This window comes from Ascaphus truei, unplaced genomic scaffold (assembly GCF_040206685.1).
Source record: "Ascaphus truei isolate aAscTru1 unplaced genomic scaffold, aAscTru1.hap1 HAP1_SCAFFOLD_608, whole genome shotgun sequence".
In the NCBI taxonomy this organism is placed as follows: Eukaryota; Metazoa; Chordata; class Amphibia; order Anura; family Ascaphidae; genus Ascaphus; species Ascaphus truei.
Window position 1 is genome coordinate 95,406 of NW_027456941.1, and position 20,426 is coordinate 115,831.

The following is a 20,426-nucleotide window of genomic DNA, read 5'->3' on the forward strand; positions in this document are numbered from 1 at the left end:
GTGAATCACCTTCCGTAGCTCCACTGAGCTGCCTCTCCCCAGTCCGTTTTTCCTCCCCCCCCAAAGGTATGTCCACAAGTTCCAAGCTGGGCGGTGAACCCGGTGACCGTGTGATAGGGGTAGGGGCATTAGCTAGGGCATGGGGTTGGGTATAGGGGCATGGGGCGGGACCCCACGGGGTTACGACCCGCTCCTGGCTGTCCGTAGACTGGTCCAAGGATGATGTCTCACCCTCCTCAGTCCTGACACCGTCTCTCCATTTTCTGGGCAATACGAGCGGTCGGGGGCCTTCCCCCAATCGCCGAAGCGTCGCTGCTTCCCCTTCCTGGGTTCCGCCGTCGCCACCGGAAGTGACGTCCTCCCCGGAACCGGAAGCGTCGCCATCTCGCGTTGGACCCCCATGCGGGATCTCTTCTCCCACGACATCCGGTTGCTCCGCCGTCGCCACCGGAAGTGATGCCGTCCCTCCACGTGCGCGTTGGGCCTGGCGCGGCCCTTCCAGCGCTTCGCCGTCTGTTGTGACCAGGTAAGAGATAGGGCTTTTTGGCTTACCCATCCGCAGGGGTGTAGGCGTCTCTCTCCCATCTCCGCCAGGTCCTGGGATGGCGGGACTCCGTCGGTCGGATCGCCGATCTGCGGGGGACGTCCGGTCACTCACCCCACGGGGCGTCGTTCTCCCCGTCTGTCTTTTCCGCTCCGTTCTTGCTACCGCCAGCTCACGGAGGTCCTCATCAGAGTAGTCCCCTCGCCCCGACCTAGGGGTCTCGGGGCGGGTTGAAAGTCTCTTTGCCCCTGTCGCAGGGTTTAATCCAGCCGCCTCAATGGCCAGTGACCCAGCCGACTTGACCGGCTCCAGTCCCCTGTCTCCGGGACTCGCGCGGTTGATCCACAGCGCGCCCGGGGACTCAGCAGAGCGCCGTGTCACATCCACCGGGGGGTCAGCAGGCTGTATTGGGACGAATGTGGGCATAGGCCACAGATACAAAGTCCCGCAATGAGGGCAACGTGCCATCGTATTCACAGTACCTCCGGGCAGCCCGCATTGTAGGCAGAGCCCGACCACCGTCTCAGTATTGGCCACCCTCACCACCAGCACCCCGCCGGGCACTGAGTAGGGCTGGGTGGAGACCATAGTGCCCACAGTGGAGGAGCAGGCCATTCTTTGTACAGGAGTCACTTCCTGTACAGGTCTCTCCTTCTCTGTGGTTCCTCGCAACTGACTGGTGGAAGTTGCTGGATCCGCCACTCCCTGCTTCGGCTCCTCCCTTCTCTGACAGAGTTGAAACCCGCCCCCAGGGGTTGCAATAATGGGCGGGTCCCACAGGGGAATATCATGCCCCTTAATTAAGGCCGCACCTCTCTCAGTCCTGGTGGGCGCGGTCTGCGTTTTCGCGCCAATCTCCTCCCCAGAGCTGGAGTCCTTTCCCGCGGCTAGTTCCCGCCTTCTCCTTGCAGCAGCTTTTTGCACAAGGTACCTTTGCTTGCAAATCACCTCCACGGCCGGAACTACTTTTTGTAGTGGCGCCGTCTGGATATCAGTCCCTGGGCCCAGTGGGTGCATTCCCACAGGCCATAGTTGAAAGTCACTCCCCCTGGTAGAAATCAGGGGAGGGTCCCATAAACTCAACGGTTGACTCAGCACAGGGGCTGAATTAGTCACTGTCCATTCCGGCGCAGCCATAGCTTTCGCGCCATGCCCCCCTTCAGGGCGGGGCTCTGCTGTTCGCGCCATTCCCGGCCAGCTCTGTGCAAGTCCTGCAGCAGCCATTTTTTCTGTAACTGTCCCATGCGGTTTCCCTAGCAAGCGGGAACCGCCATTTTGGTTGACTTTTGAGCCCAAAAAGTCCATCTGTTTGCTCTCCTCACGGGGTTCTCCCCCAATTATAACAATTTCTTCACACTCTTCAAGGGTGGCCCCTCGCTGTCCCATACAGGATAAAAACGGGGCAGCCATAGCCTTCGCTCCGCTCCAGAGCAGCCTGGTCAATGACAACTCGGCGACAGTCTGCTCTTCAGTGGGTTGCACGCCACGGGTGCCCTCCCCATCAGCCTCTGTCCGCCATTTTACATTCTCCGCGCCACGCGGCTCCTCCACTCTCTCATAACAGTTGTCGTACATGAGGCTCCACTCTGCGGGGCAGCCACCACACCGGTACAATAAAGATTAGCTCAGATGCACCACCACATGTGTACCTTATCTAGGTGTGACCCAGTGTTGCACTACCTCAGGCTAGGCTCACTCTCTCAGTGTCTGCTGTGGCTCCTTCCTCCCAGTCTGTGCTCCCTACGGTGAGTGTCTGGAATGGGCTAGGTACTCTGGCTCTGCCATGCAGTACTTGGGGCGTCTACCTGTCTTGGTCAGCCTAGCGCAGACCCTCTCCAGGACTCCTGACCAAGTTAACAGGCTGTCCCTTCTGGCATCCTACCAACTAGCACTGCCTCAAGGTGACTCGGTCAGCTATAACCCGGCTCCAGACCCCTCACTCCCTTCAGGCCCCTAGGTTGTCCCTGCGAACTGACAATATCCCGTCAGCCCCCTGACCACCCCTAGGTCCGTCCCTACGCAGCACAAAGTGGCAGCAGACACTCTCCCTGTTTCCCAGTGTGCCTAGCTAGAGCCTGTCCTGATGACAGATCTGATCTCAGCAGCTCGCCTCCAAATGTAACGGTATTTCTGGCCCGGCCTGACCCACCCAATCTCACATTGGCCCCTGTGGTCTAACCGGACCCCATTACAGTGTGGATATGTCATATGGTGCACCTGCTGGCTACAGGACTCCTGAGTCTCCCGCATGATGGTGTGTGGGGAGAACCCGTCAGACAGGCAGCTGAGGTAGTGTGCTGAGTCTCACCTAGTTCCAGTGCAGCGCCTCCACCTCACCAGGGTCCCTGCGTCCGCATGGGGATGATCCTGGCGAGGAACTCCTCCGTGGTGCTCCTCTCTGTACACTCATTCTTGATAGATACACGAGAGGGTTTCTGGCTGAACTCATCTTTATTGACACGGCAGGGCAACTGCCCTCCACAAGGAGTATCTTCAGCCGCTCATCTCGCCAGTGCTCCCTTTAGTTAGGTATGTCACCCAGATCAGGGATTCACTATTCCCGCAGGAATCACTGTCCTGTGCCAGGTCCCTGGACACAGCCTCCCATGGAGTTACTATAACATAACTGACACTCTGATAAAACTTTAACTCCTTCCTCAGCTCTGACAAGAGCTTTCCAGCAACACTCACAGAACTCAGAACTAACTTTGCAACACAGTGCTGTGCCTTATGTAAGCTTCTGAGGCTGACACATCTCTGACATCACTAACCATGGAGTCAGAGCATGTGACCAGTCCCAGCCATACACAGAGCACCCCACCAGGGTGTGAGGGGAAACCTCCATAATTACTGCTGGCATGCCCACACTTACCAGGCCTTACTGCCAACAGGAGAGATGACTGTAGGCATTTTACATGACCGCTACATATATATATATATATATGTAGCCCCGAGGTAAATTTAAGCTTTCTGGCCCCCCTCCGCGAGTGCCGTGCGGTAGCGGGTGCCGCCGGAGGCTGCGACGGACCCGCCGGCACTTCGCGAGGGTGGGGGCCAGTGCAGGGAGCAGAGCGTTACGTTCTGGTGCAGGACGGTTGCCGGGGACGCGATCGGGCCGTCGCTAAGGCCGCGATCGCGTTGCCACCGGCTTGGCGGCAGAAGGAGAGGGCGCCGCCATTGCGCGTTAGTTTGCGCATGCGCAGTAGGCGGCAAGCGCAGGGAAGGCTAGGGAGAGATCGCGCGAGGGCAGGACGTGGTAGAGGGAGGTTGTGGCGACCATTAGGAGTTTGCGCATGCGCAGGGCAAGTGCGCACGCGGCCCCAATGCTTAGGCAGCCCCCTGGGAACTACAATTCCCAGGAGGCATAGGGAGACAGGCACCAGGTGCCTGATAGTGGCCAATAGGGCTGGAGGAAGCTCAGCCCGGGAAAAGAGATTCATTTCCCGGGCTTTGCACACGTCAGTCAGGAAGAGGCAGAGGAAGGAGTAGGAAGGGTGTAGGGAGCGAGTGGCTCCTGCACCAGGTAAGGGTTCTCCTTAGGTCCCCAGGCAGGCCCCAATTCCCTGTTTGGGCAGGGGGTAACTGAAGAGGGACGGCCCTAGATAAGGAGGTCACCCTTAGGTGTGAGAGGTGCAGGTTTGGCAGTGCCACAGCGGGTAGTGCTGTGCGCACTGGCAAATAGGCACAGAGTGTGTGCAGTGGGTTATCGCTGCGGGTATCCAGGTGGCTGTGTACGATTGCCAGCTGTGTGTGTGTCGCTGTATGTGCTGGGCGCAGTGTGTGCAGCGTGTGTGAAAGTCTGCAGGCTGACGGTGAGAGCTGTGTGTCTGCTGCAGGCTGTTAGGAGTAGCGAGTAGCTAGTGGTTAGGGAGGATTAGGGACGTGGGTAGCTAGGGGAGTGGGGCAGGTTATTACTCCACAGGCCCTAGGAGATTTCCCCAAGCCACCCCAGGTTGCGTACAACAGGGACAGGCCCTAGGTTAGGGTTCCTGTCACTTTAGGGTTAGTTAGGGATAGAAAGGGATAGCGGCGGCTGCTGTTCCCGTGATTCGGTTGGTGTTACCGAGAGGCGGTTGTGTTCCCGTGAAGCGGTGGGACCCTCGTTGGGGTCCTGGAGAAGTACCTGGATAGGATCAGACGGATGCATCGCACGTCTGACCCTTTGAGAAGAGTGTTGCAGGCCCGAGCATCGGAGTGCTCGGAAGGTATTCCAATATATGTGCACCAACAGGCCTATTAGTTCATAGTGACTGCGCAGTCACCCACGACCTCCGTAGGAGTACGGGACATTGGGTGTGGGGGATTACAGGACACTGGGTGGGAACACCGGACATTGGGCCTGAGGTGATAAAGTTATGATGTTATGTAATGTGTGATATGTGTGTTAGTAAAGTGTTAGTTATTGGTTTATCGTATACGTGTGTTATTGTATTTCTTACCCAGGGCTATCTTTCATAACGGGGATCCTGGGTAAGTGGAGGCGCTGCACCAGGTAAATGGGTAAGGGTTTCCCCAGGCTCCCAGCTAGCGGAGGCTCAGATCTCCTGGAGCCACAGGTGTTATACAGCTACCAGTAGTCCCTTAGGAAAGGTGTTCAGATAAAAAGGGACCGGTTAGACCACAAGGGGCCAATGTGAGATTGGGTGGGTCAGGCCGGTTCACAAAAAGGGCTACATATATATACATATATACATATATATATATATATATATATATACAGATACATTTTACCAGATAGGAGTCCGGGAAAAACGAGACAGCACACAGCCACAACAGAACAGGAGAGGTACTGCAGTTCTGCTTGAATACCCGCATCCTGGGCTAACACAGGGCTATCAGCCACCATTTGCCATATCCCAGACTCTGTGGAGCCTGGACAGCGGGTGGGCTCAGTATGCAAAGAGGCAGAGGTGCCAGGTTGGCACATGCCCCTTTGCAGAATGAGAAAAGGTGCCCATCCAGCTGTATAATACCGGCAAATTGGTGATTGGCTGGCAGGAGACTTCCCACCCTCTGATAGGCTATAGAGGTTTGTGAATGGGACACTGAAACCCATAAGACAGCTTGCAGCCAATCAGGAGCGCAGATTCCAAGCACCAAATCAACAGAGGCAAATTCCTAGATGCCCTGTACTGAATAGACGCGAGCCAGCTGTCACGAGAGACCAGGACTTATGTACACATTAATACCGGGATTCTGCACTGAGCACACAAGTTGAGTAAAATAAATTGTAATTTATTTATTTTCAGACAAACACACAGAATCTTCGCAATATACACTCAATAAAACACTTACTGGGATGGGGAAACGAAAACAAATGTCCTTGGAACTAAACAAAGTCTCTGGGCACCCCTGCACACATGCAAGTGGGTGCGCAAAAGGATCCGTGTAGCAGGATTTGATGTCATTGATTAATTATGCTCTACATCTGTGTTTAGGGGGTTTGGTTTCCTATATATACAGGGAATGTTCATCCCGATCATTTACTCTTTGATAAAGAAGTGCGTGAAACATGTCAGAGGATTTTTAGGATGTCTGTCCTTATGCTTTTTTAGCCAATACATTTTTTGAGATGAACCATCTTGTCCTATTCTGCTTTGGTGTGGCTGTGCTTCGGCTCCTACATGGACACTTTTTCTTGCCGATTACCTGCCTGGATACACGCCTATTTGGAGACGCTGTGAGAGGCTTATCCCACATTATCCTTTACACCCCGCTCTGGCTGCTGTGGCGTGTGGTAACTTAACCCTTGGAGGAATTGGGCGGTCCCTGAGCTGAGGAGGACGCGCTCAATGACGGCGACAACACCACATGGGGCATTATGGAGTCAGTGTGAACGCCTGACCAGCACCCGGTAATCTACACTACGAGTGACGCAGTGCTGTCCCACCTCCAGGATCTCCGCAGAGGAACCGCCACCCGCAGTGAAGGATAGGAGCTCCCGTCTGACCGGGTCGAGAGGGACTGAGGTTGCGTGAGTACAGTAATTACTGTATGCTTCCTACAACTGGCCTTTGGGTCTTGTTCATATCGTTATTTCATCAGGGATATTTACAAACGCATTCCCGACAACACGCAGCTTCAGACACTTATCCCTGATCCTGCAAATACTGGATATATACTTTATACTACAGCATCGATTCCAGCTTGACACCACTACAATTGTTTTTAGAGCTCCGGTTGTTTTGGTCTTTTTCTAGACCGATTTTCTTCCACTAGAGTTTCACATACAGTTAACCTCTTCAGTCCCAATGCAATTTAGGGTTAATCAGCCGGGTACAATGCCTTTATTAGTGGTCTGATTAACCCTCTATCGTCACACCGGCCTAAAAGATTTTCTCAGTCCCGCTTTTGAGAACGCAGCGGTCGCAGTTGGCATTGAATGCCGAAATTATTTCCAGGTCTTTCATGAGTACCTACCAGTCATTGGAAAAGGCACCTACAGAGGTCATTTTTGTGAATTCCGTTTAAAGGACAAGTTTATTCGTTAGCCCCGATCCCAGTAAGTGTGTTAACCCTGTAAATTGTGTTACCTTGTGTGTATGTCTTTTCCTGAAATAAATTACAATTTATTTTACCTCCTTGCTTTGCTCAATCAATGATCCTGGTATAAAAAGATGTTGATAAACCTCAGTCTCATTTACCGGGAATCACCGTTACTGCCAGCTCGCTGTGTCTCCCTGTCTCATTCCCCGGGATTCACCGTTACTGCCAGCTCACTGCGTCTCTCAGTCTTATTCCTCAGGATCCGGCAATGCCGCCACACATGGTGCAGGGATCCTACAAACCTTCCGACTCTGGACAGGAACTCTAAAAATGTCCAGACTCCGGGCAGGGACCCTACAAACCTCCAGACTCCGGGCAGGGACCCTACAAACTTCCCGACTGTGCAGGGACCTTAAAAACCTTCTGCTTAAGTTCAGGGGCCTTAGAAACCTCTTGCCTAAGTGCAGGGACTTTACAAATCTCCTGACTCAGAGCAGGGACCCTAAAAATCACCCGAATCAGGGCACGGACCCTACAAACCTCCTGACACAGTGGAGACAGGGATCCTACAAACCTCTTGAATCAGTGTAGACAGGAAGTATGTGTGAGTACATATGTGAGCAAGTATGTGTGTGTACATATGTGAGCAAGTATGTGTGTGTACATATGTGAGCAAGTATGTGTGAGTACACAGAAATCACCCACACTCCCAGACACCACTCACTTTTGAAAATATTGTGTTCCTCTGTGAGATCTGGAACAAACTTTGAAGGGGTCAAAACCAGTCCAGAGTTCTCCTCCTGCAGAGAGAGAAGGAGAGATAATATGAGAGCAAAGGGGAGATCCAAGGGGAGAACCAAGGGGAGAGCCCAGGGGAAAGGGGAGAGCAAAGAGGAGAGGAGAGAGAAAGAGGAGAGAGAGAGAAGGGGAGAGAGAGAAGGGCAGAAAGAAGGGGAGAGGAGAGATAGAGAAGGAGAAAGAGAGGGGGGGGAGAGAAAGAAGTGGAGAAAGAAAGGGGGAGAGAGAGAAGGGGGAAGAGAGAAGGGGGGAGAGGAGAGAGAGAGAAAATGTGAGAGAAAGGGAAGGGGGAGAAAGAAGGGGAGAAGAGAAAGAAAGGGGGAGATAGAGAAGGTGGAGAGAGAGAATGAGGAGACAGAAGGGCGGAGAGAATGGGAGGATAAAGAAGGGGGAGAGAGAGAAGGGGAGAGAGAGAAGGGGGGGAGATAGAAGGAGGGAGAGAAAGGGACGAGAGAAGGAGAGTGAAGTGAAGAGAGAGAGAAGGGGACAAAGGTGAGAGAGAGAAGGGGACAAAGAAGGTGGGAGAGAGAAGGGGAGAGGAGAGAGAGAAAAGGAGAGAGAGAAGGGGAGAGAATGAGAGAGAGAGAAGGGGAGAAAGAGAAGGGGGAGAGAATGAGAGAGAGAGAAGGGGAGAAAGAGAGGAGGGGGAGAGAGAGAAAAGGGGTGTCACAGGAGACCAGGACTTTTAACAAATTTGTACCGGGATCATTCACTAGGCATAACAAGGTAGTGGAATAAAATGAAGTTTATTCTGTTACACACAGTGGAATACAAAGATACAGGATATAGACACATGTAATGGGGTGCTGTGGGTGAAATCTGGGCTAAAATAGGTGCAGGGCACCCACTTCGGAGGGCTTAACCTGACCGGGATATATACCCAGGCTTCCTGGTCCTCTTTTCCGCTTCAGTACCTAGCTGCGACCTCTACGTTCCAAAACAAGAACTTGGTCCTCGCGTCTGACTTAGCTTCTGCAGAGCAGATTTTCCAAGCAACTTTGAAAAGCCTGCCCTCACGTCATCGACTCAAAACAGAAGATCGTCTGGTTCTCTGATTGGGGCGTCTCCTTACATACCATCCACTTAGCTATGTTCAGCATGGAGGTAGAAGGAGCGACCAATCAGAGCGTGGGAATTCCTCCCTGCCAGCCAATAGGAATAGGGTCTCGTCCTTTGGCTGACATCAGAGGAGGGGGCATGCCAAACCGTCTCAGGATGCCCCGTGGGCGGGACATATGAATTGACCAATGGGAAATGCGCCGACGTTCTTCCACTACCCCCAGTCAACCCATTGCCACCTACTGGGCAGACTCCATTGAGTCTGGCAGACCAGAGGGTCCTTCCCGCAGGGAGTCTCTGTTCTCTGGACCCAGTACTCTGACCTGCCCCGTCTACTTAGCACCCCGACAACTCTCAACATCACGTCTCCTCTTTGAACTACGATGACTATCCAGACTTCTCGGCACCTTTGTATATGCCTGGGCTGGCTGAATAGACATTTATAGTAAATGCACAACTCATAATAAAATAGGTTTTATTACACAATATCTCTTGGGGAGACCCATATCTGTGTGGGAGATGGATCTGGGATATCTGGGTTCAAAAACCAGGAGTCTGGGGGACACCGGGCAGCCGCGGTGTAATTTAACTCGCGTACAGGCAAATAGTGCCTGCACGTCGAGGAGAATTAGGGGAATACCGGTATCATCGGCCCCCGAACTACTGCAATCAAAATATTTGCATTTTTACCCAAATATCCCACATAAAACTTACACACAAGAAGTTTCACGTTTCTGGGGCAAAGGGAACGTGTAAACAGGAAAAGCAGGGTCACTTTATTTTCACATGTATAATCCCTGGTCCCTGGTTTATGGTGCTTTGTAGCTGTAGGGGAAGAGAGAGAAGAAGGGAGAGAGAGAAGGGGGGAGAGAGAGAAGGGGACAGCCGATTTGGACGAATGACTCCACTCGAGGACCTTCTTACAGTGTAGGGAAGAAGTGAAGAGACGGTCCTGTGGAGGCGAGATGTCAAGAGGAATGTGACTTTGTAGACGGACAATGTCTTTGAGTGCTCCAAATGATGTGGCCGAAAGAATACATTAGGGGGGTAGAATGGATTTTTGCTGATCCTCAGTCTTGTCATCCAGGGAAAATTGCAGAGATAAGGCGTCAGCTTTGACATTCTTGGATCCGGGAAGGTAGGAAATTATGAAATGAAATCTAGAGAAAAATAGCAACCATCTGGCTTGACGGGCTCCCGGGCGACGTGCACCTTCAATGTAAAGCAAGTTCTTATGATCCGTGAGGATAGTTATCGGATCTTCGGTACCCTCCACCAGATGTCTCCATTCTTCGAGGGCCAATTTCATGGCTAAGAGTTCCCGGTTCCCGACATCGTAGTTGCATTGGACTGGAGAATTTTTTTTCTCGAAAAGAACGCACAAGGATGCAACCTGGACAGGGAATTCTTTCTTTGAGACAGAACAGCGCCCACACCCACATCAGAAACGTCAACCTCAAGAGTAAAAGGAAGTTTGGGATCAGGATGAATAAGAATAGTGGCGGACACAAAGGCCTTCTTGAGACGGGCGAAAGACTGAAGTGCAAATCCAAGAAAACGCTGTACTGCTTTAAGGGTAGTAGGTTGTGGCCAATCCAGGACTGCTTTGACCTTGGCGGGATCCATGGTGAGACCGGTATCGGAAATGATGTACCCTAGGAAAATAGATATTTGATGAAAATAAAATTTTTCCAGTTTGGCAAAGAGTTTTTTCTTGCGTAAGTGAAGGACCACTTGTTTAATGTGAGAGATGTGTTCCTGTGTGGATTTAGAGAATACTAATATGTCATCAAGATAGACGATTACAAAGGAGTTAAGAAGATCCCTGAAAACTTCATTTACGAAATCCTGAAACACGGCTGGGGCATTGCACAGACCGAAAAGGCATGACCAAGTACTCATAATGTCCATCTCCATAATCATCCATCTCTGGTGTTGAAATCAGTCTTCCATTCATCACCCTGACGACTCCTGACAAGATTATAGGCACCACGTAAATCCAATTTAGAAAAAGTACTAGCTCCTTGTAATCGATCAAACAGTTCAGAAATGAGGGACAAAGGGTAGCGTTTTTTTTACGGTGATCTTGTTGAGAGAACGATAGTCTATGCAACGGCGTAAAGTTCCGTCCTTTTTCTTCACAAAGAAAAACCCTGCGCCTGCAGGAGAGGTGGACTTACGTATAAATCCCTTCTGTAAGTTCTCAGCAATATATTCCTTCATTGCCTTGGTTTCAGGCACAAACAACAGATAGGAAGTCCCTCATGGAGGTGTGGTGCCTGGAAGTTGATCAATGGGACAATCGAATGGGCGGTGAGGGGGAAGAACCTCCGATCTGACCTTATCGAAGATGTCACGGAACTCAGTGTGCTCTTCTGGCAATTGTACCCTTTCCTTCTCCTCGGACACGGTGGTACCCCCAATGCTACTTGCTTCAAGAATGCAGCTCTTATGGCAAAAGGCGCTCCATTGAATGGGTTCCTTATTGAGCAAATTCAACTGGGTTGTGTATCTGTAGCCAGGGTAGCCCGAGCATCACGCTGATGGAAGGTGTGTGGATAACATTGAATTGGATCTTTTCCAGGTGTGTATTTTGTACCTCGAGTTGAAGCACCTCTGTCTCCACAGAGATAAACGCCGGCTGCAGTGGTCTTCCATCAATGGCTTCAAGAGCGATGGGCTTCTTTCTGCGCCTGGTCGGAACTAGATGGCGTTCTGCGAAAGCTTGATCTATGAAGTATCCTCCGGAACCTGAATCGAGGAAAACAAGCATAGATACTTGGAAGCCCTCCCCATAGAGAATAATGGGGATAAGAATGCGAGAAGGGTTGTCAGTAGAAATGGGGGAGAAAAAAAGCGTTCCCAATGAAACTCCCCCGGGTCTCATGGGAACTTTGCGACGATCCACTTTTATACAAACGGCAATAAGCTTCTCCACATCGGTGGGATGGTCATAGGCTGCCAGCTCACCCTTCAAGGCTTCAGATAATCCTTGCCAAAAGGCTGCGGCCAAAGCTTCGTGGTTCCAGTCAGTTTCTGCAGCTATAGTTCTAAACTCGAGTGCGTATTTGGCGACTGGACGATTGCGTTCAGAAACATGAAAAAGTGCAGAGGAAGCACATACCTTACGACCAGGTATATCAAACAATCCTGTGTGAGGTCGGATCTTCGTTCCCAGATGGGGGAGGCCCAGGGAAGAGTGTCATCTATAAGAAGAGAAACAATATACGCCACCTTGGCGCGGGGTGCAGTGAAGCGTGAAGGATTAATTTCAAATTGTATAAAGCATGATTAAAAAAAACGGCATTTATGATGGTCACCCCCATAACGGTTGGGGGCAGGTAAACAAGGTTTGAGGGGAAAAGGCAAAGCTGGAGTATTGGAAGGATCAGGAACAGCAGGCACAAGAGGGGGACACGGTTCCTGTAGGGTTTGAGAAAGAGAGCAAAAATCCTCCCGAAGGGAGAGCATGTTTTGCTCACTACCCACAATCTTTTCCGCTAGGGTAGACAGGTAGCTTGCGTGTGCGCGCAGGACTCTTCCTACCTCAGCGGGGTCGAAGTTTGTGTGGCTGAGCATACTGTAACGTGTAGCTCACCACAAACGAAGCGCGACCGCGGTGCTGAGGTAGGGAATTGGTTAACGCCGACCCAGAGCCACGCGGTCGCGCCTAGGATGTAGAGTAGTCGTGCAAGCCAGGTCAGGATTATAGATTGGAGAATAGTAGAAAGTACTTGCCAGGCCAGGAGAGTTGCGGATCATCAGGGTGCGTAGCCAAGTTTGGGATTGGAGAGTAGCGGATCGTCGGGGTGCGTAGCTAGGTTCAGGATAGGAGAGTATCGGATCGTTGGTGTACTTAGCCAAGGTCAGGACTGGAGCCAGGAGAATGGTTGTTCATAGCCGGATCAGGAGAGGAGAGGTAGGAAGTCCAAGAGAGATGCAGGGCCAGGCAACAAGAGGTAACAGGCAAGGCAAGGTCACAGGAATGCAGCAAGGCACGGCATCACACTAGACTATGCTCAGCAATGAGATTATGCAGCAAGAAGATATAATAATAATAATAATAGCACGTTATTGTATAGCGCTGCTATTTTTACGTAGCGCTTTACAGAGACATTTTGCAGACACAGGTCCCTGCCCCATGGAGCTTACAATCTATGTTTATGGTGCCCGAGGCACAGGGAGATAAAGTGACTTGCCCAAGGTCACAAGGAGAATTGAACCAGGCTCCCCTGCTTCAAACTCTGTGCCAGTCATATATATATATATATATAGAGGACCTCCAATAGCCAGCCAGGGCGGATCCAGGAAGTATGCTCCAATAGGCTGCTGGTGCACAGAGGTGTGCCCTATGATGCAGCCTAATTTGGGATGGAGGTGGAACCGATTGCGCGCCAACCCGCAGGCGTTACGGAGGTCAGAGGGCGGAGCCTGAGGCGCGCGTCACTCCCACGCCGGTCCTGACAAACATTAGAGCGGATGGGGCGATCGCGCGCTGCCCCGCGCCCAATGACAAAAGTCAAGGGGCGGAGCTTGAGACGCGTGTCACTCCCACGCCGGTACTGTCTATCATTAGAGCGAGGGCGGAGCTTAGAGCGTGCGTCAGCAGGGAGGCTGGACGAACGCACCCATCGTGCGTCAGAGGGGACGGAGTCAGAACCCGCAGACAGAGAGCCAGGCCGCGCAGGATCAGCGCGGGCGCACATAACGGGACCTCGAGGTGGCGCATCCTGAGTGTCGGTCACGGAGGGGTTGTTGAGGTGAGTAGATGGTGTGCGACCGCCAGAATGGAGAATCCTCCCATACTATAACTGGGAGCGGGGTGTTACTAGTTTTGAATACTATTACTGGGAGGAGATGTTACTATTTTTAATTACTATAACTGGGATGGGGGTGTTACTACTGTTGAATACTATTAATGGGAGGGGGATTTTACTAGTGTTGAATACTATGACTGGCAGGGGATGATACTAGTATTGAATATTATGACTGGGAGGAGATGTCACTAGTGTTTAATACTATGACTGTGAGAGGATGTTACTAGTGTTTAGTACTCAGTAATAGCCAAACCATTACATTTAATATTCAAGGACTCCATTTCCACAGGCTCAGTACCACAAGATTGGCGTAAAGCAGATGTGGTGCCTATATTTAAAAAGGGAGCTAGATCACAACCGGGAAATTACAGACCTGTAAGCCTGACTTCAATAGTGGGGAAACTACTTGAAGGTTTAATACGGGATAATATTCAGGAATACCTAATGGAAAACAAAATTATTAGTAATAGTCAGCATGGATTTATAAAGGCTAGATCTTGCCAAACTAACCTTATTTGTTTCTTTGAGGAGGTAAGTAGGAATTTAGACCAGGGTAATGCAGTTGATGTGGTCTACTTAGATTTTGCAAAGACTTTTGATACGGTTTCACACAAGAGGTTGGTGTACAAAATAAAGAAAATTGGACTCAGTAATAATATATGCACCTGGATTGCAAACTGGTTAAAGGACAGACAACAGAGGGATGTCATAAATGGAACTTTTTCAGGTTGGACTAAAGTCGTGAGTGGAGTACCTCAGGGATCGGTACTGGGACCCCTGCTTTTTAACTTGTTTATTAATGACCTTGAGGTTGGGATCGAGAGCAAAGTCTCCATCTTTGCTGATGATACTAAATTGTGTAAGGTAATAGAATCAGCAGGATGTAATTTCTCTTCAGAAGGACTTGGAGAGACTGGAAACGTGGGCAGGTAAATGGCAGATCAGGTTTAATACAGATAAATGTAAGGTTATGCATTTGGGATGCAAGAATAAAAAGGCGACTTACAAATGAAATGGGGATAAATTGGGGGAATCCTTGATGGAGAAGGATTTAGGAGTGCTTGTAGACAGCAGGCTTAGCAATAGTGCCCAAAGTCATGCAGTAGCTGCAAAGGCAAACAAGATCTTATCTTGCATTCAACGGGAAATGGATGGAAGGGAAGTAAACATTATAATGCCCCTTTACAAAGCATTAGTAAGACCTCACCTTACTATGGAGTACAATTTTGGGCACCAATCCTAAAAAAGACATTATGGAACTAGCGAGAGTACAGAGAAGAGCCACCAAATTAATAAAGGGGATGGACAATCTAACTTATGAGGAGAGGCTAGCTAAATTAGATTTATTTACATTAGAAAAGAGGCGTCTAAGAGGGGATATGATAACTATATAAAAATATATTCAGGGACAATACAAGGAGCTTTCAAAAGAACTATTCATCCCACGGGCAGTACAAAGGACTTGGGGCCATCCCTTAAGGTTGGAGGAAAGGAAATTTCACCAGCAACAAAGGAAAGGGTTCTTTACAGTAACAGCAGTTAAAATGTGGAATTCATTACCCATGGAGACTGTGATGGCAGATACAATAGATTTGTTCAAAAAAGGTTGGACATCTTTTTAGAAAGGAAAGGTATACAGGGATATACCAAATAAGTATACATGGGAAGGATGTTGATCCAGGGATTAATCCGATTGCCAATTCTTGGAGTCAGGAAGGAATTCAACAGAGGAAAGTGTGTATCTTTGTTATCCCTGAAGAAGGCGTAGGTATGCCGAAACGCGTTGGATTATTGAATATTGATTTTTAATACACCAGAGGCTCTTCTAGTGGGTAGATGCCCGCTGAGAGTCAAGCTAAAGATTGCATAAAACAGGGACTCTAGCCTGTCTGACTGGGTGGACACAACGAGGGGAGCTCCGAGCATCCGGTAGCCCGCCCCCTGACAACGGAAGTGCGTAGTGGAGTGGCAGGAGGGAGGAAGCCGACTCCCAGCAGGACGCCAGGACACCAGCAGCCTAACCCCAGACAGCAGCGCGATACCCCCCGAGTGGGAACACCCGAGGGACGAGCGCAGCAAAAGGAGGCAGTGGGAACACCCGAGGGACGAGCGCAGCACAGGGAGAGGCAGTGGGAACACCCGAGGGACGAGCGCAGCACAGGGAGAGGCAGTGGGAACACCCAAGGGACGAGCGCAGCAAAGGGAGAGGCAGTGGGAACACCCGAGGGACGAGCGCAGCACAGGGAGAGGCAGTGGGAACACCCGAGGGACGAGCGCAGCACAGGGAGAGGCAGTGGGAACACCCGAGGGACGAGCGCAGCACAGGGAGAGGCAGTGGGAACACCCGAGGGACGAGCGCAGCAAAGGGAGAGGCAGTGGGAACACCCGAGGGACGAGCGCAGCAAAGGGAGAGGCAGTGGGAACACCCGAGGGACGAGCGCAGCACAGGGAGAGGCAGTGGGAACACCCGAGGGACGAGCGCAGCACAGGGAGAGGCAGTGGGAACACCCGAGGGACGAGCGCAGCACAGGGAGAGGCAGTGGGAACACCCGAGGGACGAGCGCAGCACAGGGAGAGGCAGCGGGAGCACCCGAGGGACGAGCGCAGCACAGGGAGAGGCAGTGGGAACACCCGAGGGACGAGCGCAGCACAGGGAGAGGCAGTGCGAACACCCGAGGGACGAGCGCAGCACAGGGAGAGGCAGCGGGAACACCCGAGGGACGAGCGCAGCACAGGGAGAGGCAGTGGGAACACCCGAGGGACGAGCGCAGCACAGGGAGAGGCAGTGGGAACACCCGAGGGACGAGCGCAGCAAAGGGAGGCAGTGGGAACACCCGAGGGACGAGCGCAGCAAAGGGAGGCAGTGGGAACACCCGAGGGACGAGCGCAGCAAAGGGAGGCAGTGGCAGCAACATCGGTTTCAGAATCGGCTCCTGATACGTGCAGCACCATTGATTCGGGGGGACACCTACCTTGTGCTACAGTGGACAGCCCAGGTTTACAGCCACACCGGGCCATCTTCTCTCAACACCCACACAGGCAAAAGTTTTTTGGCTCTTTTATTCATCTTTAGTTATTTAGTATAACCTCATTGTTACATACTGTGTTGTCTCTTTAGTGTATAACAAACTTATTGGTGTTTGTTAATTCCATTACATCTGCTGTTTACCATTAGCGCTCCTGTTTCTCTTTTTGTTTGTTTTGAGAGGCAGGAAGGCCGGACAGCAGGAGGTTACATAATCAAGACGGGAGAGAATGAGGGCCTGAGTCAGAGTTTTAACAGTCGAGTAACAGAGGAAAAGGCGTATCTTTGTAATATTGCGGAGGAAAAAGCGACAGGTTTTAGAAATGTTTTGAATGTGAGGGGCGAATGTGAGAGAGGAGTCGAGTGTGACCCCTAGGCAGCGTGCTTGGGCTACTGGGTGAATGATCGTAGTTCCAACAGTAATGTGGAAGGAGGTAGTAGGGCCAGGTTTGGGAGGAAGTATGAGGAGCTCTGTTTTAGCCATGTTGAGTTTAAGGCGGCGGAGGGCCATCCAGGATGATATAGCAGAGAGACATTCAGAAACTTTGGTTTGTACAGCAGGTAAGGTCGGGTGTTGAAAAGTATATTTGTGTGTCGTCAGCATAGAGGTGATAATTAAACCCAAAAGATGTTATTAGGTCACCTAGAGAGAGTGTGTACAGAGAAAGAGAAGAGGTCCCTGGGGTACCTCCACAGAGAGATCAATAGAGGAGGAGGAGGTGTTAGCAGAAGAGACACTGAAAGTACGATGGGAGAGGTAGGATGAGATCCAGGAGAGAGCTTTGTTCCGAATACCAAGAGTATGGAGAATGTGAAGGAGAAGAGGGTGGTCCACGGTGTCAAATGCTGCAGAGAGGTCGAGTAATATGAGCAGAGTGTAATGACTTCTGTCTTTGGCATCATGGAAGTCGTCAGTTATTTTAGTGAGGGCTGTTTCCTATGTAACTATATTACTTGGAGGGGATGTGTTGCAGGGTACATGCAACCACACGCGGGTTTCTGAAACGGCTTATAATTGAGCCTCAAAAATATGGCATAAAAAAAAAAACAGCTTCTTTTCAGCATATGCAAAAAACAGAAAATAAGTCCTGAGCAGGGCTTTGCCCTTTTCCCAACAAGGGTCCAGAGTAGCAGTATAGCAAAACAGTAAAGTGAGACCGACTTTATAGCAGTAGTTCTCCCTCAGCATTTCAGTATATCTCACTGGGTAAGACAGGCTGCATGTGTGTGTTGCCTGGGGTTTTTAAAGCTCCTCTCAGAGGCCGCTGGGACCAGACTAATTAACGAGACCTTCCCAGCTGAATGTTAACCCGATCACTGCTGCACTGCAGACCTAAACATAGGTCTGCCAAGCATAGGGCTAGTGACGTTTATTCACCCTGCTACATTCCTCCCCTGTTAGTGTGTGGTAGGTGCCACGCACGGCTGAAGCCCGACCATCCACCCCTTCTCTAGAGAAGAAATCAACATTTGCATTTTCTTTTCCAGGCCTGTGCTGAATCTCAAACGAGATGGGTTGGAGGGCCATATACCAACCTGGTCAACCTAGCATTGGAGTCTTTCATCGTATTTAACTACTTTAATGGAGCATGTTACCAAAGTAAAATGGACTCCTGACAGGTAATGCCTCAAGGCCTCGATTGTCCACTTTACTGCGAGGCACTCCTTCTTAATCACTGCGTAGTGTTTTTCCCTCTGGAACAATTTCCTACTCAGAAAAAGGATCGGATGTTCCACTCCCTCAAACTGTTGCGACAGCCCTGCTCCTAGCCCCATCTCTGATGCATTGGTTTGCACGATAAAAGGCCTATTAAAGTCTGGGCTTCTAAGGATGGGACCCTCTCATAAACACCTTTTTATCTCCTCAAAGGCTCTCTGGCACTCCCTTGACCATACCACTTGTGTGAGGCACACTTTTTTGTGAGGTCTGTAACTGGGGCTGCAACTTCAGAGTAGTTGGGGATGAACTCCGATAGTACCCTGCTAAACCCAACAGAGAGCGTACCTGCATTTTTGTTCGGTGGGGTCGGAACTTCTTTCAGGGCAGCTACCTTGTCGGCTAGTGGCCTTACTTTTCCACCTCCCACTGCATAACCTAAGTACTTGGTTTCCGCCTTACCTAAGGCGCATTTCTTAGGGTTGGCTGTGAGCCCTGCCTCTCAGAGACCTGAGGACCACTTTCAGCCTATTTAGATGGGCCCACCAGTGTTTACTATAAATGACAATGTCATCTAGGTAGGCTGCGGCATAAGCCCTATGAGGTCCCAGCACTTTATCCATGAGTCTCTGGAATGTGGCTGGTGCTCCATGCAGTCCAAATGGCATTGTCACAAACTGGTATAAACCCATGGGAGTGGCAAAGGCTGTTTTGCACTTGGACTTTTCCTCTAAAGGTATTTGCCAGTATCCTTTTGTTAAGTCCAGCGTGGATATAAATTCAGCTTTACCAAGGGTGTCAAATAACTCGTCCACCCTTGGCATCGGATATGCGTCAAACTTGGATCCCGCATTGACCTTTCGGAGATCCACACAAAACCTTACCTTCCCCATCTGGTCTAGGGACCATAATCACTCACTGCATGATTCCTCAATCACGCCTAAGTGTAACATTTCTTGTACTTCCTTCTCTACCAGGGCTTTACGGCTTTCAGGCAACCTATAAGGACGGGAACGTACTTTTACCCCAGGTGCTGTCTCTATCACATGTGAAACTAAATTAGTTTGCCCTGGTAAATCAGAAAAAACATAATTGAATTGTGTCATTATTTCTAACAAGTCCCCTTTTTGTTCAGAGGACAACTGTCTACTCATTGGGATTTGCTTGTCACCAAAGGTGTTCCCCCGTGGGGGCTGAGGACCCAAGTCCGTTTCCTCCTCCACCGGGTGGATGAAGAGAAACCGCTGCACCTTCCAGGGTTTCAGCAAGTTCACATGGTAAATTTGTTCACCCTTCCTGGACCCTGGTTGAGCGATCTCGTAATCCACATCCCCGTGCGACGGAGAACTTCAAATGGGCCCTGCCACTTGGCTTGGAGTTTGCTCTCACAACTGGGTAACAATAACATCACCTGGTCTGCCTGGTGAAACACTCATGCGAGCATTTTGATTGTAATGTCTCTCCTGACTGTCCTGGGCTGATCGAAGATTCTCCCTAGCAAAATGGCCGACCACATCTAGGCGCTTCCTCTGGTCCAATACATATTGCAGGGTATTCTTAGAAGGGGACTGCTGTTCCTCCCAAGACTCCCTTAAGAGGTCCAGGATACCCTGGGATTGGCGGCCATACAGTAATTCAAATGGAGAGAATCCCGTGGAGGACTGGGGAACTTCCCGCACTGCAAACAGCAGAAAAGGGAGAAGTTCATCCCAGGCTCTCTTCTCTGAATCTACAAATTTTCTCAACACACCTTTTAGAGTTCAATTAAATCTTTCCAACAATCCGTCAGTCTGTGGATGGTAGACCGTCTAGTAATTTTAAGACATCCTGCATCAGTTTAGCCATAAAATTTGCACCTTGGTTTGTCAACATAACCTGGGGAAGTCCGACCCGTGAGAACAGCTCCAACAATTTGTTGGCTACTTGCTTCGCCGTTGCTGTCCTCAGGGGGAACGCCTCAGGATATCTTGTTGCATAGTCGACTATTACGAGAATAAACCTGTGTCCTTTCGCAGAAGGTTCTAGAGGTCCTACCAAGTC

At 50.6% G+C, this 20,426-nt stretch overlaps 1 protein-coding gene across 1 annotated transcript in view; it reads right to left on the reverse strand.

Moving 5' to 3' along the window:
- LOC142485590 (IQ and AAA domain-containing protein 1-like) overlaps nt 1-20,426 on the reverse strand; it is a 153,642-nt gene that overhangs the window by 30,527 nt on the left and 102,689 nt on the right. The window contains exon 7 of the mRNA XM_075584469.1: nt 7,755-7,830. Within this exon, the coding sequence (XP_075440584.1) occupies nt 7,755-7,830 (76 nt within the window). The remainder of the gene's footprint in view (nt 1-7,754; nt 7,831-20,426) is intronic.